Source organism: Drosophila pseudoobscura, chromosome X (genome assembly GCF_009870125.1).
Source record: "Drosophila pseudoobscura strain MV-25-SWS-2005 chromosome X, UCI_Dpse_MV25, whole genome shotgun sequence".
Classification (NCBI taxonomy): Eukaryota; Metazoa; Arthropoda; class Insecta; order Diptera; family Drosophilidae; genus Drosophila; species Drosophila pseudoobscura.
This window is the reverse complement of record NC_046683.1, coordinates 18,524,195-18,549,010: the sequence shown is the minus strand read 5'-3', so window position 1 is coordinate 18,549,010 and position 24,816 is coordinate 18,524,195. Positions and strand designations below refer to the sequence as shown.

At 47.3% G+C, this 24,816-nt stretch overlaps 1 protein-coding gene and 1 long non-coding RNA gene across 8 annotated transcripts; one reads left to right on the top strand and one right to left on the bottom strand.

Annotated features, from left to right (window-relative positions):
* Nucleotides 1-3,370: 3,370 nt before the first annotated feature.
* On the bottom strand, nucleotides 3,371-5,998 carry LOC6903915 (probable E3 ubiquitin-protein ligase HERC4). Of its 5 annotated transcripts, none has more exons than XM_033383395.1 (5): nucleotides 5,616-5,998; nucleotides 5,384-5,519; nucleotides 5,007-5,252; nucleotides 4,213-4,946; nucleotides 3,371-4,141 (listed from the first exon to the last, which is right to left on the bottom strand). In XM_033383395.1, exons 1-4 carry the CDS (start codon nucleotides 5,682-5,684, stop codon nucleotides 4,399-4,401), a joined length of 999 nt encoding a protein of 332 aa, XP_033239286.1. In that variant the 5' UTR covers nucleotides 5,685-5,998; the 3' UTR covers nucleotides 3,371-4,141; nucleotides 4,213-4,398. The 5 variants fall into 5 exon arrangements, with proteins under 5 accessions (XP_033239286.1, XP_033239290.1, XP_033239289.1 ...); XM_033383399.1 differs by lacking the exon at nucleotides 5,616-5,998 and having other exon boundaries at nucleotides 3,372-4,141; nucleotides 5,007-5,075; nucleotides 5,134-5,252; nucleotides 5,384-5,488; XM_033383398.1 differs by lacking the exon at nucleotides 5,616-5,998 and having other exon boundaries at nucleotides 3,373-4,141; nucleotides 5,007-5,075; nucleotides 5,134-5,252; nucleotides 5,394-5,472.
* Nucleotides 5,999-6,281: 283 nt separating this feature from the next.
* Nucleotides 6,282-13,650, top strand: LOC26533596 (uncharacterized). 3 transcript variants are annotated; one of them, XR_004470136.1, is made up of 6 exons: nucleotides 6,282-6,439; nucleotides 6,497-6,568; nucleotides 6,669-6,818; nucleotides 6,919-9,981; nucleotides 10,075-13,005; nucleotides 13,067-13,650. It is a non-coding gene; the product is annotated as an uncharacterized lncRNA (long non-coding RNA). The 3 variants fall into 3 exon arrangements; XR_004470135.1 differs by having other exon boundaries at nucleotides 6,497-6,576; nucleotides 6,669-9,981; nucleotides 13,067-13,649; XR_004470134.1 differs by having other exon boundaries at nucleotides 6,669-9,981; nucleotides 13,067-13,266.
* Nucleotides 13,651-24,816: the final 11,166 nt, after the last annotated feature.

Here is a 24,816-nt window from a genome sequence, read left to right as displayed (position 1 = left end):
TGGCCAAGGATGGAGCCGATATAGTCCTCATTCAGGAGCCCTGGATCCTCGGAAACAGGGTCTCTGGTCTGAGGACTTCTGACTACAAGCAATACGTAGCTGAAACCGAAGGTAAAATTCGTACCTGCATTCTCGCAAAAAGACAAATGCACTTAGTTTTGCTCGCAAATTTCAGCAATGAAGACCACACCGTAGTGAGCCTCGAAGGCCAGAAGCGCTCACTGAGGATCTGCTCCGCATACATGGGGCATGATCAACCAGATCTCCCTCCACACGCGCCTCTCCGGGCACTAATCGCAGACGGTGCGGCCAAGGACATCGGCCTAATTGTGGGGTGCGACGCCAATGCACATCACTGTCAGTGGGGAAGCACTGACACAAACGAAAGGGGTGAGTAGCTTTTCAGTTAAGCCGGGGGGTCCGGGTCTTATCCCACCTTTATTATTAAAAACCGCAAGGAGGTCCTGCCTCTCATGAGTTACATGGGAACATCGTATCGTGGAGGGTCCTGGAAGAGCACTCCTTCTCGGAGCACAGGTACGTGGAAACTGTTTTCTCCTTCTCAGTACCGAAGCCAGTTCGCTTCCGGAACATCAGGCGGACAAATTGGCCATGACCCGCCTGCAATAAGGCGCTCGACAAAGCATGCCCCTCTGGCAAGAACAGAGGCCGGGTGAACTCCGGAAAGCCTCCCGGAGACTCTTCAATAAAGCTAAGGCTGAGAACGTTGAGCAAAACTGGGCCAAATACAAGGCCAGTCTACAACAATGAACTTAGAAAAGCCAAACGCGCCTTATGGCGTAAGTTCTGCGCTTGCACAGAGTTCTCTCGAGAACAACACCCACCCTGGGCTACTTGGTCCAGCGATGAATCGCGCTATAAATTGAGCATAGAGGATAGAGTAAAGAAAGCCACAGTGGCTCTCTATACTTGCAGGAAAGCCATCGGACTAAAATGGGGAATAACCCCCTATATAGTCCAGTGGCTCTACAGCGCCATGGTGTGGTGGTATGGTGGCCAGCCTTAGACAGGACATGCCTCAATAAACTCAGCATAGTTCAACGCCTGGCAGAGCTATGCATAGCCGGCGGGCTACGCACTGGAAGCCCTGGATACTGTGCTGGACCTCCTCCCTGTAGACCTTGTGAGGAAAGGTTAAGGGTTAAGGGTTAAGGGTTAAGCGGGGATATCCGGAGGCGGCGAATTCCCGAGGAGAGCTCTCCCGGGGTCCCAAGATGAGAGGGGAGGACCCATGGATAGAGTGCAGCGGGATGACGGGATCGGGCCGGCAGTGGCCCAGCGCATGACCAAATATGGTCATGAGATCACGCCACCAGCCAGGTCCCGTTGGAAAGCGACAAGGGAATGAAGGAACGCCGATGGAAAAATACGGGCACCGCATGGCGGAAAGTGCCGTTAGCGCCAGGCGGCATCTGAGGCACCCTCAGGCGCCTGACTGAGAGGTGGATTTGGGCCACGTGCCAAGAATCGCTAGCCCCAGTCAGTAGAGCCGGCGGTGCCACGCTTGGCAACTGGAAGAGAGGCGACAGAAAAGAGAAAGAGACGAGGAAGCTGGTCCGGCTGGCTGACGCAGCCGGGAAATCAATTCCCAGATCGAGGTGGAGCTGGCCTTCGGCGACAAGATCGTTACAATCCCGTTTCTCGTGATGCCCGGAGTAATAGATGAGCTGGTCCTGGGATGGGATTTCCTCGCCGCGGTGACCTGTGCGGGACACAGGGTTGTGATCCCTGCGAGAGGCCACCGCCGGGGGCGGTGGTAGCGAACACGGGAGGGTCTGGATCGGTTTGGCGTGCCGAAGGTGGTGATCACGGATAATGGCGTCCAGTTCACCAGTAGAGCTTTTAAGAGGTTTTTGTACGGCCCAGTACACGCCGCAGGAGAACCCGACGGACAGGACCAGGCGAGGAGGAAGGGTTTGCGGCAAAACTGGGTAAGATGCAGCAGCATTTAAAGACGGCGGCAGGCGTACTGCAGCTGCGAGCTGCAGTTATTGGCCTCACCGCTAGTGTCAACCGCGGGATCCATGGGACCGACGGTGTCCCCGGTGGTACACCGAGGCGGAAAGTGAGCTGGGCGACACGTAGAAAAAACGCGCACACGAGGCGAAGCGCGAGGAGCCCCAGACCAGCAGACGCGAGGAGCCCCGCACCAGCAAGCGCGAGGAGCCCCACACCGGCAAGCGCGAGGAGCACCGGACCAGCAGACGCGAGGAGCGACCTGAGGGAGGAAGGAGGGGGCGCACGGAGACGCGAAGTGGGCGTCCACGCGTTCGACGCGTCGACCGCGCGGCGAGGGGATCAGCGGCCGACAGACCCGCAGGTCGAGGAGCGGCAGTCAACGCCGACCGAAACCGCGGACAAGGAGCCGCAGACAACGCAGGCCGACGTCACGGAAAACAACGCGGCCGCTGAGGCACGACGCCGCGGCGAAGGAGGAGCGGAGGCAACGGCGTGTATGGGAGGACGCCCTGACGCTGGCAAAGAAGCTGAAGGACACGCAGGAGGGTGAAAAGGAGGCGCAAGAAGCGGAGGCGGAGCGCAACAAACGGGACGTCGCGCACCGACGCAGCGGAGCAAAGGGAGATGGCGCGTCAGAGTGCGGAAGCGGAGAAGGTGATGGTGATCTCCAGCGCCGAAGGCGGATCGAGTCCGAGGAGTCCCCACCGTCACCGGGGGCAGCGGAAGAGCTGCTCCAGAGTCGGCCGCCGGATGACAACGCGCGCGGCTAGCATCAGCAGCAGCGTCAGCAGCAGCAGCACGGGCCACAGGGAGCCGCCATCGGGCCGTTCGTCTCGCAGAAGGTGCGCTCCGCGGTACGGAGCATATCGTGGGCCTCGGGGTCCGCGCCTCAGCAGGGAGGCGAGGGAGGCTCGAATGTGGGAGGATGTGGCACCACAGTGACGAGCGGGACCCGAGGCGGCGGGCACGGCCACTGGAGTCAACAGGCCCAGCGGTGGCAGGGGGGAGCGGGCGGAGGCGCGCCGGCCCGAGCTCCAGTGCCAGGCATCGTGGCCCCAGACGGGGTCGGCGGACAACTCACGGTGACGGTCCGTCAACCGCGAGGAGTGGCCGGCCGTCGTCACGCGCTCTCTCGCGCGGATAATGCCAACCGCAAGGAGGGTGAAGAGTCTGGTCAACGACGGTGGCGTCCGGTACCGGCTGTTGGTGTCCACCGAGAAAAGAAAAAAAAAGAAGTAACGGAAAACAAGAACAATAAAAAAAAAAAAATAATAATAAAAAAAAAACATGGTCTTACCTTGCGGCAGAGGAACGGCGGGGCATCGCTAGAAATGATCGGGGAAGCTTGAATGAAGGCGGCGGATGTCGTCAAAGCGGGAGGAAAACTTACCCGAAGCATCCAGAGGGCCGGCGGAAGGCATGCGCACCAGCGAAGAGCAGTAGGGAAAACCAGACGCGCACAAGAAAATCAAAGAAAACACCCGGCATCGCGAGAAAATAGTAAGTTTCCAGACGATTGAGGAATTCGCGATCCGGAAGTAGAATACGCATGCTGCGACATATCGAGTGGAGCGTAATCGAAAAGATACGGCAACACCGCAAGGCGCAAGGCCGAAAGAGGGCGCCAGGGGGCACCCGGGTCGAGAACAACGCCTCACTCTTTGGGAACTCTCCAACGTTGGACTGATGGCCATCAAACCCATTTAGAAGCTGATGATGTGAATCACCACGTGCAGAAATATGTTAACCAGGCGCTCGAAGTAATCTACTGGCGTTTGGGCCAGCCATTTGTGTAGCACCTTGCTCGGATTCAGTATGGATCGGATCGGATCACAGAGGGGACAAAGATGGGTGGGGTGGAGGGATTGGTGATCGGGGATTTAATGCTGTCATGGAAGAAGTACGCACCACCTGCTTTATGCTCTCGTTCTCCACACTTCGTAGATGATCGAATGCCACCTCGGCGGCCTTCAGATCCAGTCCATAATTGCATGCAGAGCAGTCAAAATGCTCGTCGTTCGAGAGCAGAAACGAGCCGTTCAGGCACGCCTGACTCTTGAAGATCACCTCCATGGACTGCAGAAGGTCCAGGTCGCTCTGCTTGATATGCGCGCACTGCTATGTGGCCTCTGCCGTCACCGAGAGGATCTAGGACTTGAGGCTGCAACAAAGAGAAAGAAAATAGCAGTAGATTCGTTTTTGCAGCAGAAGTCTCGTGAGTCTTTGTCCCACTTGTAGCTGCGCTCATCATCGGGCGGCACCATGTCCACGTAGAGAGTGGTCGTCACAATCGACTGATCTCCGCCGGAGAAGATTTTCCGAATGACCCGGTGGTCATTCATCGGCTCATTCGCTGGATTCCATCAATGCCGATCCACTGGGCGAGACCCAGGGACCGATGACCACCTTAGGCAACGTCTAACTTATAGTGTTTCGAATTCCAAGCTGCCCGGAGGCGCCCAAACCAAAGCTATACACTCGACCTCCGGAGCGAACCAGCGCGAGCGTGTGCCGATTGCCGCAGGCCACCTGGGTGATGGTGCTGCCCATCAGTTCCATGACCATGCGGGGTATCATCTCGTTGTAGCTGACGCCATGCCCCAGCTGGCCGTAGTTGCCAGCACCGCAGGTGAAGACGCCTCCCTCGTTGGTGAGGAACACGGAATACTCGTCACCGCAGGGCACGAATCTCACGCCCAGCGTGCGCATTGTCTTCAGTTGCGAGGGATACGCACGACTCTGCTCGTCATTGAGCCCCAGCTGGCCGCAAGTGTTCTTGCCCCAGCCGAACACTGCACTGGACTTGGAGATGAGGAAAGAATGGTTGCCCCCACATGCGATGGTGGCCAGTGAGGTGCCCAAGATGGTCGTCAGCTGCACAGGGGCATTGAAGTGCGGCAGATCTTTGGGCGACTGGACGCCCAGCTGGCCATAGATGTTGTAGCCCCAGGAGTAGAGTTCGCCACCTAAAAGGAGGAGGGTTCACTATAGGGTGGGAATGCTTCAGAGAGGTAGAGGCTACTTACAGCTCGTGAGTGCCAGACTGTGATTGTTGCCACACGCAATCTGCACCACCACCACCAATCTTTTGGACACTAGAAAGCGCAAGATCTTTGACAGCTCAATGACATCGTTATCGGTGAAATGGCCCACCTGTCCGCAATCGTTGTCGCCGCAGCTCAGGATCTGGCCCCATTCGGTGAGGGCCATGGAATGGCGGCTGCCACAGGCAATCTGGATGACAACATAGGCCTGCAGCTCAGGTATCGGAACTGAAAAAGAGCGAGAAGCGAACGGTTGAATGGGTAGTCATTTGATGCCGGTTCTTCGGGTCATGGATGGATAGAATATTTAGTGATGAAAGAGAGTACAAAACACGATTAATGAAATTTGCATACTCAACGGCGACATACGTGTCCTTTTGGTGGGCAACTCGTGGCCAAGCTGGTGGTGATCATTGTTTCCGCAGGAAGAGCGTGTGGCGATGTCCGCAGGCTATCTGTTGCACCGGCGAACTCTATCTGACTAGGTGCAAGGATCTGCAGACGAACAAAACAAGAAAATCAAACCCGACAGTTTGTTAATGGGGTATCCAAATGTATTCCATTCCTTGTGTGCTTGTGCACAAGACTCACCTGCTCATTATCGATGCCACCGAGTCCCAATTGACAGTGTGAGGCGTCGCCCCAGCAATACAGGGCCATGGCTTTCCGTTGCACTCGATTGTTAACTGAAATTTATTTTTGTTTATTGTTGATTTTTTCGGCGTTTCTAGAAAAACTAAAAGGAAAACCGCAACAAAAAAACCAACAAATAATTGTTGCGGCTTGCCAACTTGTGGGAAATGGGTTCTATTAAGTTCTATGCTTGTTTACACTAAAACAATTCCTTCACTGCCCGCTATAAAACTACGTTGGAATACAATATTCGGAAATTTCGAAATTGTTTTAAAATTTGTAGCTCCGACTCTGAATCTGCTTCAGTGCTGCTTCAATGATGACTGAATATTTGTACACAATAATGACATTCCTGCACTGTTTGCTTAGTTTGAATGTGGAAAACCCTTTGAAATACCTACTTTGTAGCAACGGCAATGATTTGAAAAAATGTGTCATTTGGAATTTTTTTGTAGTCAAGTTGGCACTGCTAGTGCTGTCTCTGAACTGCTTGTTTTTGCGAAATCTGCCAGTGCACTGTGGGCCAGTGACCCCATCTTTCGACGTTAATTCGAAAAAATGCATGTCAATGAAACTTAATTTTAATTTAACATTTAATTAGTATATACATTAATTTAACAAAAATCAAAAATCTTTTTTGTTTTAATGCATCCCTGGCCTTTTTGCAGCGTTTTAAAGTCAGCTGTTTGATAAGCTACAATCGATAGTAAAAAACGCGGGAAACTGTTTGTTTACTTTGCGAGCTTACCAAATTGAAACTAAGTTCAAAAACTGAAATCAAAGTAATGGAAAAAATTTGTGCCTATGTTTTTGTGTGTATTAATTTGTGTCGTCCAAAGGTAGAGAATACTTAACCAATGTGCCCGTCTCTTATGGTCAATAACTAATTTTGTGGGCAATTGTGCGAGAAAGTAATTATGTAATATTGTAGTGCAAATTGTGTATAAAATAATCCTAAAACTCGTTTTTGCGCCAATTTGCGCCGGTGTGCGCATTTTAATTTATTTGTAGGTGAGGCGGGGTTCACTTATGAAAAGCTGCTCAGTATTTACATTGTACATTGAGAATAATCGAAGCGCCGCAGCACTTTCGAGTTGGATTTTTGAAGAACTGAAGGCATACAATATAAGCACGGAGAAAAAGGATGAAATAAATAATAAAGTAAGGAGCTTTTATCTACACGTCCAAAAGTATTTGGCAAAATGCGGGAGAAGCATGTCTAAATTTAAGAAAAAGCATAACTCATTGTTTTTTCTCCAAGATGGTTATCAAAGTTGAAAGAACGTCGTCATCGAATTCCATGACTTCAACATCAAGATCAGTTGGACGCCCACCAATTGAATATATAAATGCTGGACCCCGTTTGAAGAGAAAATTAGCATCAGATTTAGCTGGCGATCAAGGTCACAACACATCTCTTCTTGTGCATGCTGCTGCTCTTTCGGCTGAAAAATCCAAAGAAAAGACAAAAAAAAGGCACTGCAGTGCTTTACCTAAAAAATTAATTAGAAATAGAAAATTAAAGAAATTTCTTGCTACACAGTAAAAACTCTCCTTGCAACTCTCAAAGGAAACACAAAATATAGTCGAAGCTATCTTGTAAAGCGTCGCTGGCTGTGTCTTTTTAATTTCTTCTAATTTGCTGCAGGAGACGGCGAGCCGGATGGACTGCGTGATCCGGACCTGGATCTGCTGCCAGATCGAGAGCGCGATCGAGACCCTGACCTTGACCTTGAGCCAGACTTTGAACGGGAACGGGAGCGAGAACGAGAGCCAGATTTGGAGCGTGATCGAGAACGGGATCGGGAGCCGGACTTAGAGCGGGACCTTGGAGCGGGAGCGTGATTTGGCACTTACCTTCGGCTTTACCTTATGCTTTTGTTTTAATATATTTTCAGACATATCCAATACGGCTCCAATTAATCGGGCCAAATAATTCTGGTAATGCAATGAAACATATTAAACCACCTAAAAATTATCGAAAACCAGCAGGACATGAACAAAAAAATTGAAACCATTATTGGTAAAGTTGATCGACAGGGGGCGGAACTTATTTCGTTGCGTAGTGAAGTTGCATAAATAAAGGCTCGAGTGTGCGGAGAGCCTAACATCGTTAAATTGACAGTGCCACGATCGCCACTGGCCAGTCTAGAGGGCTTTGAAGCATTTGAAGATTCTCTTGAAGAAGAGCACGTTTTCAATAACTTGGTAAGGAATTTGTGTAAATCTTTTGATAAATCTCATTTTTTTCAGACTGTTAAGAAAAACCCGACCACGAAAAAGGAAGTGCAGTACAGACTTTAACAGCACTACAGCAAAGGGTTAGCCAGGACGAATGTCAGCTATAGGCAAGGAAGAACAAGAACAAAAAGAAAGGCAGCGGCGAAAAGTAAAACTGAAACGGTACAAGTTTTTTAGCTAGTTTCTCCCTCCTATTTAATACCCTGCCCAGGAGACCCTTCTGGACCCCCCAGAAAATTGACCAAACTAGGCTGACTCCAAAATCACAGGTGAAATACCTAGGCACAGTACTGGACAGCAAGCTGGCATGGAGACCCAATGTAGTGGAGAGTGTGAAGAAGGCCACCATTGCGCTTTATGCATCCAAGAAGATGCTCAGCAGCACATGGGGCCTGTCACCTACTCTAATGCACTGGATCTACATCTCGGTGGTGCGACCAACTATGCTGTATGGAGCCTAAGTGTGGTGGCAAGCTACTGAAAGGAAGACATACCATAAGCTTATGGAAAAGACTCAGCGACAGGCTCTGCTTTGGATTACAGGGGCGCTGAGGTCAACCCCAACAAAGGCACTCGAAACTGTACTCGGAATCGAGCCCCTGGATATTCACGCTCGCCTGATTGCGGGAAAGGCAGCACAGTGCCTAATCGCATCAGGAAATATGTCGCCACAAGGATACGGGCACAGTTCAATTGGCAGGGACATGACCAGATCCACTGATTACATGATCCCCCAAACTTGCCTCGACACCAAAAATAGCTCATCTCTGGGACCCGAAGACTGGAAGACGGGAAGGGACCAAGTTAAGCACCTCAACATATATACGGAAGGCCCCAAGATGGACGGAGGAGTAGGAGCGGGCTTATTCTGCACAGACCCTGAAATAAGGCTGTCGTATAAGCTACCGGACCGACGCAGCATATTTCAGGCGGAAGTTTTCGCCATCAGGAAAACAGCAGAGGTCGCTCAGCTTATAGAGCGAGCACACGATGCGGCCAATTTATTCGTCGACAGCCAAGCGGCAATCAGATTCATGCAGGCGTCCGCGGTCGACGAGGACCAATGCAATGGCGGCGACAGCTGCTAGCGAGTGTCACGAGATCGGTGATGCTATATGCGGCGCCAATCGGGGCAAAGGCCCTTCAAACAGCGAGCTACGCACGGGGTCTGGCAGCCACGCACCACCTCTCTTTGATTCGGATCACCAGTGCCCTCCGAACGGTCTCGGACGAGGCAGCACACGTTTTCGCGGGTATAGCACCCCTGGAATTCCTGGCGGAGGAACGGTCCACCTTCTACCAGGAAAGCAGAGGAATGGACGTGGCTGGGAAAAGGCAGGTACGCATGGCGTGCAAACAGGAGAGCCTCAGAAGGTGGCAAAAGCGCTGGGACACGACCACTAAGGGGCGTTGGACCCACCAGCTTATCCCGTCCATCGACGCGTGGGTAAACAGGAAGCACGGGCAGGTCAACTTTTACCTGTCTTAGCTCCTCAGTGGGCACGGCTGCTTCCGAAGCCTTCATTGCTTCGGGCATGCGGACTCCGCAGAATGCTCTTGGCGCGGGCACTACGTGGCGTTACGCCGAACATGCAATATTTTCGTGTGGCAGGTTCGCAGCGCAGCGCCAGCGGCTAGAAGAAGCGCTGGGTGGGGCCGTAGCCAAGCAGAACTTGGTGCCGTGCATGCTCCTGTCCTCGGAAGACTGGGAGGCGACGAGCAACTTCGCGGCGACCATTATGAGGGAACTGCGCGCTGTTGAGCGCCAGACAAGAGTCCAGTTAGACTAACCGAAGCCTGCACATGTGTGAATCATTGCTACACGGCCGTACCACACATGTTGGGCTTGCATAGCCTAACTTATAATATAGTTTGCTTTAAGTACAAAAGAACGTGCCTGTCTCCCTTTGAACGCTGCAAAGCGATCTAGAGAAGCAGGCTAGATCACACTAGCCACTACCTACTACGTATATGTTAATTGTTTTGTATTGTCAAAAAAAAAAAAGAAAAGAAAACACATTGGTTTGTGTTCGTCTTGTGTGGAATAAAAACTAACTTTCTGCGTGTTTGTGCGTTATGTAATGTATGTTAAAATAAGGTAGAAAGTGTGTATTAAAAATAAGTAATAATCCGGTTTGCGGCTTTTTGCGGCTCTTGCGGTACTTTGAACTTTTAGATCAGCTTGAGTTCTGTCATGCAACGCTGCTGGACGTATGGATCGACAACGGCCGCAACTACCGCCCTTGCAAACTGGATAGTTGGCCAATTGACGGAATGTTCACTAACCAATGAAAACATTAGTGAAATTAACAAGAAAGTTAAAAGCCTTGCAATTTATATTTCTTCGAATCGAATGCAAAAGGGCAACCGAAATATGCGCACATTTAGAAAAAAAAACATTCACAGTGGCTATCAATGCGCTTAAAAATTGTTTTGGAAAATAAAGAAAAGACGTACAGTCTTCAATTGGGTAGACCAAGGCTAACTTATGATGAAGCAGGGCCCCGCCAAAAACGAAAACTAGCTGCCGATGTAGCAATCAGTAATAAAAACGATACCAGTCTTTTGATTTATGCAGCAACAATGTCAGCCAGGAAATCATATGCAAATGATACTGCATTTTTACTTAAAAATGTTAGCACTTCTGAAAGCGAAGCTACTGAAGCTAAAAGAAAGCTCGATATTGTAGAACCAATACCTTTAACAACAAATGATGCTTTGGAATTCTTGCTGGAAAATTCTTTAAGCAAACGATTATATAATGAAATTCGTCAAATAAGCAAACAGCATAATTGTGACATATACCCAAGCTACCAAAATGTCCAGGAAGCCAAATTGCAATTGAGACCTGCGGGAATAACTGCTACAGAAACTATGGCAAAAGTTGCCTTGCAACATTTGTTAAACCACACTGCCAGCCGCATAATATTGTTACAGGAAGAGTTATTCGCTAACTTTGAAAACGTTTCTAGTATTACATTAATTGCGAGTTACGGATACAATGGATCAATTGGGCAAAGTATGTATAAAAAAAGATTTGAAACGAAGGAACCGGATACTTTTTATCAATCTTTGTTTGTTACTACCCTTATACCTCTGAAGCTTATCGATGAAGCAGGAACAATTTTTTGGGATAATAGAACTCCGCAGTCTGTAAGATTTTGCCGACCACTCAAAATGGAATTCGCCAAAGAAACAAAAGATCATATTCTTGCAGAAAAAAACGATTTGGACACACAAATGAAAAACTTGACTACTTGAGTAGTAACAATTTCAAATGAAAAGAAGATCACTGTCTCATACGACCTTCACATGACTCTTATAGATGGGAAAGTTTTAAACGTTTTAACGGGTACAAAATCTTGCCAATTGTGTTCAATATGTGGTGCAGGCCCAAAACAATTTATGGAAACTTATGATATAAATTCCTTTAAGCCAAATCCTCGGCGTCTTCATTATGGGATAAGTCCACTTCATGCTTGGATACGCATTTTTGAATTGCTGCTTAAAATATCATATAGAATGGGGTTTAAAAAATGGAAAGTGAGAAACGAAAATGACAAATTGGAGATGATTGCCAAAAAAAAAAAACATATACAAAGAAGATTGTGGCAAGAAATAGGATTGCATGTGGATAAGCCAAAACAGAATGGAAGCGGAAATTCGAACGATGGCAACACTGCGAGAAAAGCTTTTTCAAATACGAAATTATTCGCATCAATTTTAGAACTCGATTTGGAGTTACTTGAGAGTCTGCATACTATTTTAATAGCTATTAACTGCGAATTTGCAATCGACGCTTTAAAATTTCAAAATTTCTCAGATAAAACCATTAGATCATACATGTTGCATTACTCTTGGTATCCTATGTCACCAACTCTCCATAAAATTTTAGTTCATGGATCACAAATAACTGCATCTGTGATGCCGGTAGGCTGTCTTGGGGAAAATGCGTCTGAAGCAAAAAATAAATTTTACAAGCGTGACCGGCTAATGCACGCTCGACACAATTCGCGGGTAAATAATATGATGGATATATTCCAAAGTCCAAAGATCTTTGGACTCTTCAGATCCCCTCATCTCAAGTATATCCATTAAGAAGAGGGCAGCTCGACATAAAAAACAAACCCTTCCGCGAGATGTCATTGAGCTTTTAGAAACACCCCATTGTAATTTTCCAAAAAATATTCAGCCTTTAGCTAATGACTACAGTTTCGATTATGACTCGAATGAGTCGGAATTAGAGGATATAAATCCATATTCGTTTGAATTATCTGTACAAAACAACTAAATGATAATTTAATATCAATTCTTAGAAATAGTTAAATAGTAGAATAAGAATTTGATCATAATAAGAATTGTTTATCAAAAAATTTGTTTTATATTTTTATATTTACCACTATTACATCAAAATTACAACAGAATAATAAATTCCCTTAAAATTGTAGTACTTTTTTATAGCATGACTTTCCTTTGTGATCACGTATAAGCCTTGTTGCCAAATATGGGCTATTGCGGTAGGCGTGGTCAGATGAACTTAAAAATTTGTTCAAATATTTAGAGTGCTATATTTATTAAACACACCAAGTTTCAGCTCGATATCTGCATTATTCGACTTTATGCCACTTATTTGGGAATGCCGCCCCAGTGCTGGCATCACTGGAAGATGCCTCCAAGAGGACGCCACAGGAACTGCTTGCCTATACTAAAAGCACCTCGACTCTCGGGGACTTTAAAACAACCTAAACACTCCCGCGATGCTTCATACCAACTAATAATAACTATATATTTACAGATATTTCTTCCGACACCAAAGTGGAAGGTGCAGGCGATAGCTTTGAAAAGTTTTCGCGAATTATTTTCATTTGTGTGGCCCGAAATTTGTAATTAAGAGCTTCGCATTTTAGTGCGCTGCAGCGTTTTATAGTTTTCAGATAAAATATCGATGTTTTTTTTCTTAGTATCGATATATCGAAAATGTGAGCATACTTTGCGTTTGCGTTGGATGGGTAAATTTATCAAATTAAGCAAACAAATTTTAATAATATGATTCTGTTGATTTGATTTTGTTGAAAAGCAAGAATGGATAAATTTGCAGTCAAAAAACGTAAGTATAATTGACATATCGTAGTTGAAAGACATGCAATTAGAGCTTGAGTGTGTTTTAGGCACGGCAGTGACTCCGATGAGGAGAACAAGAACGTGGGAACCCCAAAAAAGTCGAAGGTGTGGATGTTTTTCGACAATTCAAACGATGGCGGTAATGCGGTATGCAGAAAATGCGGTAAAGTTTGCAAAACCAGTGGAAACACCACAAATTTGCAAAATCACCTCACCTGCATGCATCCATCGCTGCAAGAGAGTGAACTACCCACTACCTCTGGTAGCAATTATGTTATATTAATGAATATACGGTTTTCAGAACGCTAACAACGACGTGGAACTTCAAACGCTGGCGAAAAAATATTTATGTATTCCCACAACGTCTACTGAAAGCGAGCGTATGTTTAGCAAAGTTGGATTGATTGCTAATTCAAGACGAGCTTCCTTAAAGCCAGAAACTTTGAATGGGCTTACTTTTCTCAATATAGTCGTTGAAGGATCTCAACCAAACTGCCATGGAGGCAATTGTTTTTTAATTTAATTTTAGGCTAACTAACTCGTTTGAAAACTGTTATTATTTTTTAGTTTTAAGTTTTAAAGACCGAAATGAAGTATAATTTTGGTGTAATCTCTAAAAAGTTGTTTGTTTATATAGTTTTAAACGAAAACTAATATGTACAAAAATGGTTCTCAAAATATCGTATAAATTTTTCGAGATATGGATTTTTTTTGCAGCACTAGTCCAAATATCCTGGAGGTCATGGTGCCATTGCAAGGGATGCTGCGATCGCCAAATGCGGCAAAATTTGGCCGAATATGAGCGCAGAGGAGCGTGAGCCATACGTGTACCAAGCCAAAGCTGCGTCCAAGGTCCAGGTGAAAAAATGCGATCCGCGGAAAGAAGAAACACGAAATGCAGCGCCACATTGAACGCATAATCTCTGGGGCAAAAAGTGTACTTGATCTCCAGCAGCAGGAGTACACTATTGTTGCCTTTAACTATTTCGCCAACACTGGGAGTGTGTACGTCCCCGCTGAGTATGCCACCTGTCGTTACTCTCTCAAGGAAGGCATCAGTGCGGAGTACAGTACCCTAATTGATCCGGGGCAACTCATCTTTGTTCAACGCCACCAGGCCAGGCAACATTCGCTGGATACCTATAAGTTGCCCTTGCCCCCGAATGCCTTGGGCACGAAAATGGGGAAACTGTATAAAAAATTCATTGATGGAATTCCAGAGGTCTGTAAAGGAGAACCGATCATTGTGTACACCACCACCGATCAAATACCGATGGTAAAGGCCTGCTTTGCCTATTTGGAGTGCAAGCAACGTGATTGCATTATTCTGCATTCCTTTATTTGTATATTTGTGTGGTTAGTTATCCTTATACATAAATACATATATTTGCGAGTACTTGTGTTCAACAGGTTCCAATCACAGACGAGTCGCACCTAGGTTCACGAATAACATGGTGGGCTCTAGATGAGATTTTAGGAGGCATTCCACCGCAACTCGCATGAGTACCAGTACAGGCTTAATAAACTGACAAATATGAAGTGCGACACGGTGTCCAAGGCGCGCATGCGCAACGCAAGAATCGCTTCAACGGGATTTTTAAGCAGATGCCTCCAGAAAACTGGTGAGGATGGACTTTTCGGATCCGAAGGTTGGAAAAATTTGAGAAAAAAGTCGCAAAATGAACTAAGCGCACGTCTTTTATAGGCTGCAGAGTCGCAGTAGCCATTCTGCTGCGTCGCTGCTACTGCGCATTCGTCTTATTTACTGGCGTCATGGCGGGTACTGACGCGTCATCATGAGCCAATCGCAGAGAGAACATCTTTGCATGTGTTAGTACACACACAATATGTTTCGACAAAAATGTGTGTTCTTTCGTTTTCAGAGAGCTGATGCTGATGATATTTGAACTTACGTACACGTACTTTTCGTTTGTGTGTTCTAATATTGCTGGCCGCTAGAACTGAAATCCTTCTATGGCAGCTAGTTAATATTATTATACCCTATACTCAAAATGAGTATTGGGGTATATTAGATTTGTGGTGAAAATGGATGTGTGTAACGTCAAGAAGGAATCGTTTCCGACCCCATAAAGTGTATATATGTATTCTTGATCAGCATCAATAGCCGAGTCGATTGAGCCATGTCTGTCTGTCCGTCTGTCCATCCCTATCAGCGCCTAGTGCTCAAAGACTATAAGAGCTAGATCAACGACGTTTTATATCCGGACTTCTGTGATATGTCACTGCTACAAGTATAATCGTATAATTTTTATAGCTAGTACCAAGAAAACAATTTCATTCTTTCTCGCTCTGTCTCTCTCTAACACACAGGTTTCATGGTCGGTTTTGCCAATTGCAAAATATGAGCTCAAGGATCTCAGAACCTATAAGAGCCAGAGCAACCAAATTTGGTATCCACACCTCTGTGGTATCGGAAATTGATACCTTCCGCCCCCGCAATGGACGAAAATCTGGGGCATCCATAAATCTCGGGAGACTATTAAGGCTAGAGCAACCAAATTTGGTATCCGCACTCCTGTTAGATCTTACTATAAAACGTTTATCTCAAAATTTCATCGCCCCCACAAAAAACGAAAATCTGTTGCATCCACAATATTGCAGATTCGAGAAAACTAAAATTGCAGAATCATAGATAATGACCATATCTATCAGATTGCTGACTCTGGATCAGATCAGATCATTTTTATAGCCACATATAGCCAAAAGGAACAAATCAATTTGCAGTGGCTACGCAGCGCCCGACGTCGCGCTTAGACTGATTTGCTGTCTCTTTCGCACGCACTCTTCGTCGAGTCGTTTAATATTAGCGGCGTCTGCCGGAGGGGAGCCATACTGACTTAGTATCGGGTATAACTGTAGAGTTGCGGTGTCCGCAGCAACTCATCGTTTGAATATTATGCAGTAAATGCATATTAAAAACGCAACGTTTTGCATGGGTTAGTATAACACACACAATTTGTTTTCATACAAATATGTGATTATATGCTTTTTTCATTTTAAGAGTTCTGAGTTTCTGTTTTCTGTTGTGTTTTCAGCATATTTAAATGCACGCATTCTCCCATGCGACTTGCATTGCTGGCCGCTAGAACCAAAATTTGAGTTGATGGATGAATTTGCATACAACACAAATCCGATCAACACAAGAATGGAAATAAATATAACACAAAATAAAGTCAATTAATAACTTGTGGCCATTGGCTTGTAGTCAGCTGCAGAAGATCACGGATTGCCGTGCGAGTGTGCCAGAGCCTGTGCCGTTACCAAGGAAAGAAAAACAGAGGGTCGGGGATCTGGTGCCTTCTTGGTTTCTAGATAAACTCTCTGTGGAAGATGAGCAGGAGAACCAAATTCTGAAGATACTTTATGCACAGTGGACATGAGATACAGCCCATGAAGGCGTGCCGTAATCGGATGACGCTGCACGCGAGATATGCTCAGCAACTGGTGGACGGTCAGGTTGTCCAGTGAACGGCTGTCCGTGTCCTCAATTTTCCGGTGATAGGCATTCTGTAAAAACTTTATGATTGCGCAGGTTCTTGCACAGCTTTCGGTTCTCGTCCAGCGTCTGCTGTTGCTTCCCACTCACCGACTGAACGCAGGCCCATGACCTTTCCGAATGCCTCCTCTTCAAGTGCCCACTCTTGGAAAGTGATCAGTAGCAGCTGGAGTAGGAGGCACTTCAAGAAAGATTGGTGTTAGGCGGTTGCGGCCTATCACCATTGAATCTCCGCTCTGAGAATCAAGCCAGCCGATCTTGTCTAGCCGCTTGAGGAATATTTTTTCCCGCTTGAGATCTATTTGGGGTGCCTCAGGCAGTTCGTCCAGCACACGGTGGTAGCTATGGGCTCAGTGCTGGCATTGCACTTGGAGTGGTCCTTGCTTTTATCCTCGAGGAGAAAATCGTTTTATTGCGTGAGGGCATCGGACAGATTCCCGACATTCCCTGCGTGTTTCCTTTGGAGCCTCTTGGCTTTGCTGAGTCTGGGCGTCTCCGAATTTGGCATAGACTTTTCGTTCAAGACGAATCCTCACCGGTGACACCGTCAACCCAATATACATATGTATGTAATTATATGGGACTGCTCCTCCGGTACGGCGTAGGTCCACATGCCAGACCACGAACAGAACGAACGCTGAGGAATGAAAATTCTTATTGGAGCGAGATAACGACCCAAAGAAAACACGTGGGAGGTTTAATAAAGGTTAGGTTAGGTTAACCCGGACGGCCCTCAGCGGGGCCGCGCATAGGCCAATATGGCCCTTAGTTATCCGGATGGGGGGGTGTATGAACCGTCGCGGGAGTGTTAATGTGGTTTTAAAAAGTCCCCGAGAATCGAGGTGTTTTTAGCATAGGCCAGCAGTTCCTGAGGCGTCCTTTTGGAGGCATCTTCCAGTGATGCCAACACTGGGGCGCCCAGGTATCTCCTCCTTGCCCTTGAGAGAGCCGGACAGTTGCAGATGAGATGTTCCAGGGTTTCGATAGCCCCAGGTTCCTCACATTTCCTGCAACTGTCTCTGTTGGTGATGCCTAGCTTTGCTGCATGTGCAGCAGCCAGACAGTGACCTGTTAGTATTCCCACCATCAGTCTGCAGTCCTTTCGTGGTAGGTGCAGTAGGTAGTGGCTAAGTTTCTCGTTGCGCTCCTTGCACATTATCTTCGAGGTTCTGCAGGTGGTGGTACTCCTCCACCTGCTATCAGTCTGTGCTCTAGCCTGCTTCTCTAGATCGCCTTGCAGCGTTCTGAGGGAGACAGGCACGTTCTCGGTTCTCCTATTCTCCAGCCCGACGCCTTCCTTAGCTAGTACGTCCGCCGCTTCGTTTCCTTCGATGCCCTGGTGGCTGGGAACCCAATAGATCCGCACTGTCTTTGTCGTGCTTAGGATGTCTAATGCCTCCCTGCTCGCCAAGACACTTCTGGAACTGACCACGGACGACTGCATGGATCTTATCGCCGCTTGGCTGTCGACGAATAGGTCGACCGCATCGTGTGTTCGTTCTGTGCGGAGAGCGACCTCCGCTGCTTTCCCGATGGCAAAAACTTCTGCCTGGAATATGCTGCATGGGTCGGGTAGCTTATACGACAGCCTTATCACGGGGTCTGTGCAGTATAGGCCCGCTCCTACTCCTCCGTCCATCTTGGAGCCGTCTGTGTATATATTGAGGTGCTCAGTTTGGTCCCCTCCAATCTTCCAGTCTTCAGGTCCCAGAGATGTGGTTGTTTTGACGTCAAGGCAAGTTTGGGGGGTCATGTAGTCAGTTGATCTGGTCATTTCCCTGCCGATTGAACTATGCCCGTATCCTTGTGGCGATAGATTTCCTGATGCTATGAGGCGTTGTGCTGCCTTTCCCGCAATCAGGCGAGCTTGAATGTCCAGGGGGTCGATTCCGAGTATGGTTTCGAGTGCTTTTGTTGGGGTTGACCTCAGCGCCCCTGTAATACAGAGCAGAGCCTGTCGCTGAGTCTTCTCCATAAGCTTATGGTATGTCTTCTTTTCAGTAGCCTGCCACCACACTAAGGCTCCATACAGCAGAGTTGGTCGCACCACCGAGATGTAGATCCAGTGCATTAGAGCAGATGACAGGCCCCATGTGCTGCTGAGCATCTTCTTGGATGCATAAAGCGCAATGGTAGCCTTCTTCACCCTTTCCACTACATTGGGCCTCCATGCCAGCTTGCTGTCCAGTACTGTGCCTAGGTATTTCACCTGTGATTTTGGGGTCAGCCTAGTTTGGTCAATTTTCGGGGGGGTCCATATCGGTACCTTGTACCTCTTGGTAAAGAGGATGAGGTCCGTCTTGTCCGCGTTGATACTGAGTCCTACCTCTTCCGCCCACTCACGTATCTCCCTGAGTGTACGTTCCATTAAGGAGCTGAGGGTCGATGGACATACACCCGTAATAAGTATGCTTATGTCATCTGCATAAGCCGTTATCTTTGGGGCCTTCCTTTCAAATCTCTTGATGAGGTCGTCGACCACCAGATTCCACAGTAGTGGCGACAGGACTCCACCCTGAGGTGTGCCTCTGTGTGCCCCCTTTACCATGGAAGCAGTGCCCCACTCCGATTGCACCCGTCTGCAACTTAGGAGGTTTTTGATCCAGACGTTGATTGCAGGGTGTATGTTATTCGCTTCTAGGCGACTTGTTATTGCGGTTGTGGCCACGTTGTTGAATGCTCCTGAGATGTCCACAAATGCTCCCAAAGCATACTTTTTGTTGTGAAGGGCGCTCTCGATGGTGGCTACTAGCGAGTGTAGTGCCGTCTCCACTGATTTCCCTTTAGTGTAGGCGTGTTGGTTTGTTGACATCAGTCCCTCTACCTCATTCCTGATGTGCAAATCCAACAGCTTTTCTAGTGTTTTTAGTATAAAGGAGGTAAGGCTTATCGGTCTGTAGTCCTTGGGACTCACGTGGCTGCACTTTCCTGCCTTAGGGAGGAAGACAACTCTCGAGGTTCTCCATTGGATGGGGATATAGCCCTTACTTAGGCATGCTGAGTATATTGCGAGGAGCCATGGGGTGATAACCTCTTTGGTCAACTGCATCATGGCTGGGAATATCCCGTCCAGTCCTGGTGCTTTTATGCCCGCGAAGGAGTCTATGGCCCAGTGTATTCTCTTAGTGGTTAACAGACCTATTGGAGGGTGTTGTTCCTCGGTTGCTAGGTCCTGATGCTCCTTGGCGTCAGTGACCTCGGTGCATCCAGGGAAGTGCGCCTCCATTAGTGCTGTTAGGGCTTCTTTGCTGCCCTCTGTCCACTGTCCGTTGTCTAGTTTTAGTTGGCTCTGTACTGTGGGCTGCTTTGAAAGCAGCTTCCGAAGCATGGCGGTTTCGGGCACTTTCTCGATGTTGGAGCAGAAGTTTCTCCACGAGTTCCTTTGTGCCTTACGTATTTCCTTCTTGTAGCTCCTAAGTAGGATTTTATATTCCTCATTGACAATCTCCTCGTTCGCTTGTTTGGCGATCTTGAAGAATTCCTTGAGGTTGTTCCTTTGGAGAGAGAGATCTCGGTTCCACCAGAGTGGCTTGGACCTCCTCTTCGTTCTCGAGGGTTTGCACGATGCATGGTAGGCGTTCAGTAGCTCGTTGGATAGGGTCCTTAGGGACTTCTCTATATCCTCCGCGGATTTCACTGAGCCCGGATTCGCGAGCTTCGAAGTAACTGTCTTTTTAAACTTTGCCCAGTTTGTGTTCCGGGGGTTTCTATAGACTGTTGTCTTCGAAAGGTGTTTGAATTCGCACTTGAACTGAATGTACTTATGGTCTGAGAAGGATGGTCTATCGAGGACCCTCCAGCTAGATACCGTAGTACTGTTTCCCATTGCAAGTGTTAGGTCTAGCACGTTAGATGAGGTCGGACCTACGAAGGTGTGCTCCTCCCCAACGTTTGCTATATATAGATTAGTTGCTAGTATAAAGTCTAAGAGTGACTCACCTCTGTCATTGATGTCGGTGCTTCCCCACACATTATGGTGGGCGTTGGCGTCCGTTCCGATGACGAGTTGATAGTTTTTGGTGCCGGCTTCTGTCACCAGGCTCCTGAGTTCGTCGGGTGGTGCGGGTCTGTCGTGAGCCATGTAGCAGGAAGCCACCAGAAGGCGCTTTTCCTCACTTTCCAGCATCACAACCGTCAGGTCATCCGTGCTGTAATGAGAAATAAGGTAAGCATGGATTCCCTTTCGTACGAGTACGACGGTTCTGCTCCTGCTTACCGATGTTGAGTAGAACAGGTTATGATTTGAGGACTTTAGTCCGGCCACTGAATTGCCTGTCGCAATCCAGGGCTCCTGGACTAGAGCTATGTCGGCGAGCACTTGCTCCATGGCGATGAGGAGCTCCGCCGACGCTACCTTGCTTTTATGCAAGTTGAGCTGCAGCACACTCAGCATGGGTGGCTGGCTCGCTTGCACCTGACGGGTTGACTACCAGCGTCAGGTCACCGTCTTCCTCTTCTTCATCTTCAAGCGCAAGACCCTGGGCGGCCTCCACGATGGACTCGAGACCTAGGTCCTTTTCCACCTCGCCTGCCTGCAGGGTATGCGCGTCTTTGTCCTCAGGGTGGCGCTTTTTGAGGCGCAGGTAGACGCTACCCATGCCCCACGCCATCTTCCCGAACTTGGGGTATAGCAGATCCTCTGCTTCCTTGTTTATTTGGAGGATCACACACTGGCCCCCCTCGTTGGGTAGTGGGCTACCAATGTGTAGGATCCTCCAGTCGGCCGTTGGCACGTCCGCGTTTTGCCGCTGAAGGAGCTTCAGCGCTCGGTCCCCCTGGATCGTGATGGGGAAGAGTACCTTCGCCTTAGGCTTGGACGGGATAAGCTCCCGGTCCACAACCTCCAGCTTGGCCCCCTCCCACATCGCCTCCCGTTGGCAGACCGTACGCGTCAGCCACCTTAGGGTTGGGTCATCATTGCACTTCAGGATCTTAACCCCATTTAGCCACCCAGCACCATCGAACGTGGGCATTGGGGCCGCGGGGTCTTCCTCCATCTGTGCAAAGAGTGCGTCGACAAGACGCGCGTGCACCAGCTTCCACTGTGCCGCTGACATCTTGCCGTTTTCTTCGCTGCGGTCAATGAGTGCCACGATCAGGTGTCGTTTGGTCACCTCGCTGACCTTCGCTTTCGGCTTCTTGGCCGCTTTCGGTGGGGGGGCTGCACTCCTGGGCCCGCGTTGCCGCTTGCTCGCTGGAGTGTCCTTAATGGCACTCTCAGTCGAGCGTTGCCTCTTGGTGGCCATCATCTCCTCCACCTTATTGGCATATTCGCCATTCGACGCCCTCATCTGTGGCATCTGGGCATAGTGTAGCCGACCCTCCTCTACTCTCTGCTCGGCCCAGGCTAGCTTGACCTTCTCCTCCTGGGAGATGTCTGCTTTGCCTTGCAGCCGGCTTTTTATGTTGAGGGCCGCTTTGTATTGCGCCTTGGCCTTCATCCCCTCCTTGGAACGCTTCGGCCCTTCCCTACGCAGGGAGCTGGTGCCTGGTTCCGGCGAGCGGAGAAGGCTCTCTTCGTCCGTCCTGCTTAGAGAGAGCACGCTCTCCAGATCCGTGTCTGTATCGACTACGGCATCTGTGCGGCTCAACTTGCAGGGCACGGAGTGAGTTGTTTTTGTTGTTGTTGTTGTGGCAGTAGCTTTACAACTGACCTGGCCTGCTCCCGCCAAGTCTGAGGTGTGACCGCTGGCGACACGCAGAGAGGACTGCTCCTCCCCGTGCCCGCCGGTGGTAGCAGTCACGCTTTCCACCGACGTTTGGGTTGACATCCCAACCCGTGCTTTATCCTTCTTCGCCTCCATATTTGGCCCGAGGGTCCATACTGGTTAATATTTTTCGGGGGGACCACCCCCTAGCGTTTTAGGCCTGACCGCCAGGCACCTCTAGCCATGGCCCTGGTTCGGTTCCCCCGACTTTGAATCGGGAAGACGCCGGACCATAGCCTTAGCTAGACACTGCATTACCCCGGACAGAGCAAGCGACAGTGCATTACCCTTGTCCGGGGTAATGCAGTGTCCATTGCCCAGCCGGCACCCTCGTGGAAGGTTCAGCTAGAGGATTTTCGCCAGCTGGTTTAATAAAGAAATTGACTAAGTTTTTATTTTTAGAAGGCAAAAATTATGGGTTGCTTTCGCCTTCTCTATCGCTCTCTCAATCTGTCATCCAACAAACGTCGACATTAATAAATCGATTGCAATATACGCTGCTTAAGAAGCGCATTAAACAATTACATATATCACAAAAAACAAAATGTCTGTCGTTTAAAAGAAAATCATTTGGAACCACGGTTCATTATTTCTTTTTTGCACAAGCAGCAGAAACGGTGCTCGCTTCGTCTACTTTTCGTTCTGCTTGCGTTTATTTCTTGCGTTCCTCTTTGCGGTCTTCTTCCCGCTTGAAACGTTTCTAAAGCGGCTGCCGATATGAATGCGAGAAACAACGGCAATTGGCAGTGGACTGTGCCACTAACCATACAGTATACAAAATTGCAATGCAATTTTTGCCGTTAATGGCAACCTCCCTTTCCCTCTGACCGGGAGTTCTCAGCGGCTGCTAACATATTAAGTCAAAAACGTAATAGACTTACTCCTGCTAAGTCGACTAAGTCGACTGAGACTAAGTCGCATTTTGTTTTTGCAAAGCATTCACAAAACTTTTTTTAAATATTAGTTATCTTTGATCTACAATGAAATGTAAAAGACTGCTATGAAAGCATAAGCTATTTTTTGTATGTTAAATATTTTTCTTGTGTTGTTATACATAATAATAGCGCTATGAAAGCACCAGTAAAAAACACTAAAATAACATAAAATATTCGTTTAATAATCGTTTTTGTAATAATAATGTAATCATAATAATAATAATAATTTAATAATTTTATAAAAATAATTATTTCATTAAAATTTATATCACTAATTTAAACCCAAAGAAGAGATCTGTAAATTAATAAGACTGATTAATATTTGAAAAAAAGAAACAAAGTAAATCAAGCACACACCTCTTTTGTATCCGGCATAGTCTCAGTGGACATGCTGCTGCGCAGCTGCGACTGCGCAATCGACTTATCTTCTGACGTCAACGCACAAGTAAAGAAAATGGCTGCACTGCGGCAGCGGAGCTTCGGGTATTCGCCATATTTACTGGCGTCCACGCAAAATACATGCATGCATACATATGTAAATATGTACATATAACCACTAACGACACAGAATATATGTAGATGTGCCAGTTCATACTACGAAGCGTCAAACGAAGGGTTACCAGCTTGAGTACCCCAGAGACTTCGGCTCTGGCGTTCGGGTACTGACGCGTCATCATGAGCTTCTTTCGTTTTCAGATATCTGATGGTGATGCTAATTTCTGTTTTCTGTTGTGCCTCCAGCATATTTTAATGTATGGGTGCACACGCATTCTCACGTACTTTGCGTGTGTGTTTAGTATTGCTGGCCGCTAGAACTGAATTTTAAGTTCGGTTCTTGTTTTGGGTCTTTTGATCTGACCTACTGCCATAAAATAAATGAAAAATTAGCAGGGCGCGGGAAATAAAATAATAGCTGTTATTTGTTTGATTTATAATAATATAAAACAAAAATATAATAATATAATTACACATTTAATAATTAAAATAATAATATATTTACATATAAGATCTAAGAAAATATATATATATAATAAAATAAATATGCATATATATTAGAGCCCTGCACGAGTACACACTAATTCGTATTAACAGTTAGGAGCCACACTGTGCACAGTATCAAAACATGATTCATGTATCCTTTTCACACTATCTTTCAATTCATTTTCTTTACTTCATTTGCTGACTCATTGACTCAAGGCATATTGTCGAGTGACTCCTGTCAAATCGTATGACTCGCACTCACACTGTTACTAAAAACGTTGTGACAGAGAGAGAGTGTATGAGGTGTCTCTCTCGCTCAATTTGTTGTGCATTGTTTTGCTCACTGCAGTGTGGAATGTGTGAGTCAAACAAATCGAAAGAAAAGAAAACGTCGAAAAGCTAACGAGAAGGACATTTTCATTTAATTTTCTGTCGGTTCTTGTACTGTTTGCTAATTACTGAAAATGGAAAATTCGATTGTTGTGTTTTTTTGATTATGTAAGTTTAGTAGAAAAATGTATGTGTGTGTTTCTATTCGAATATTATATGCACATTTAATTCGCAGTCCTTGTCACCATCTGGCTTCGAATTACCAGGCGATATAAAAGCAAAAATAATGGCTGGCCAATATAAAATTAGCCAAAAACGTGACAAAA

What these genes read in the sequence shown, in the direction of transcription:
- LOC6903915 (XM_033383395.1), bottom strand. Translation starts at nt 5,684, where the DNA reads ATGGCCCTGTATTGCTGGGGCGACGCCTCACACTGTCAATTGGGACTC. An exon ending in AAAAGGACACGTATGTCGCC is followed by an intron (nt 5,253 to 5,383) that starts GTTGAGTATGCA and finishes GCTCTTTTTCAG; the next exon opens with TTCCGATACCTGAGCTGCAG. An exon ending in CAGTCTGGCACTCACGAGCT is followed by an intron (nt 4,947 to 5,006) that starts GTAAGTAGCCTC and finishes TCCTCCTTTTAG; the next exon opens with GTGGCGAACTCTACTCCTGG.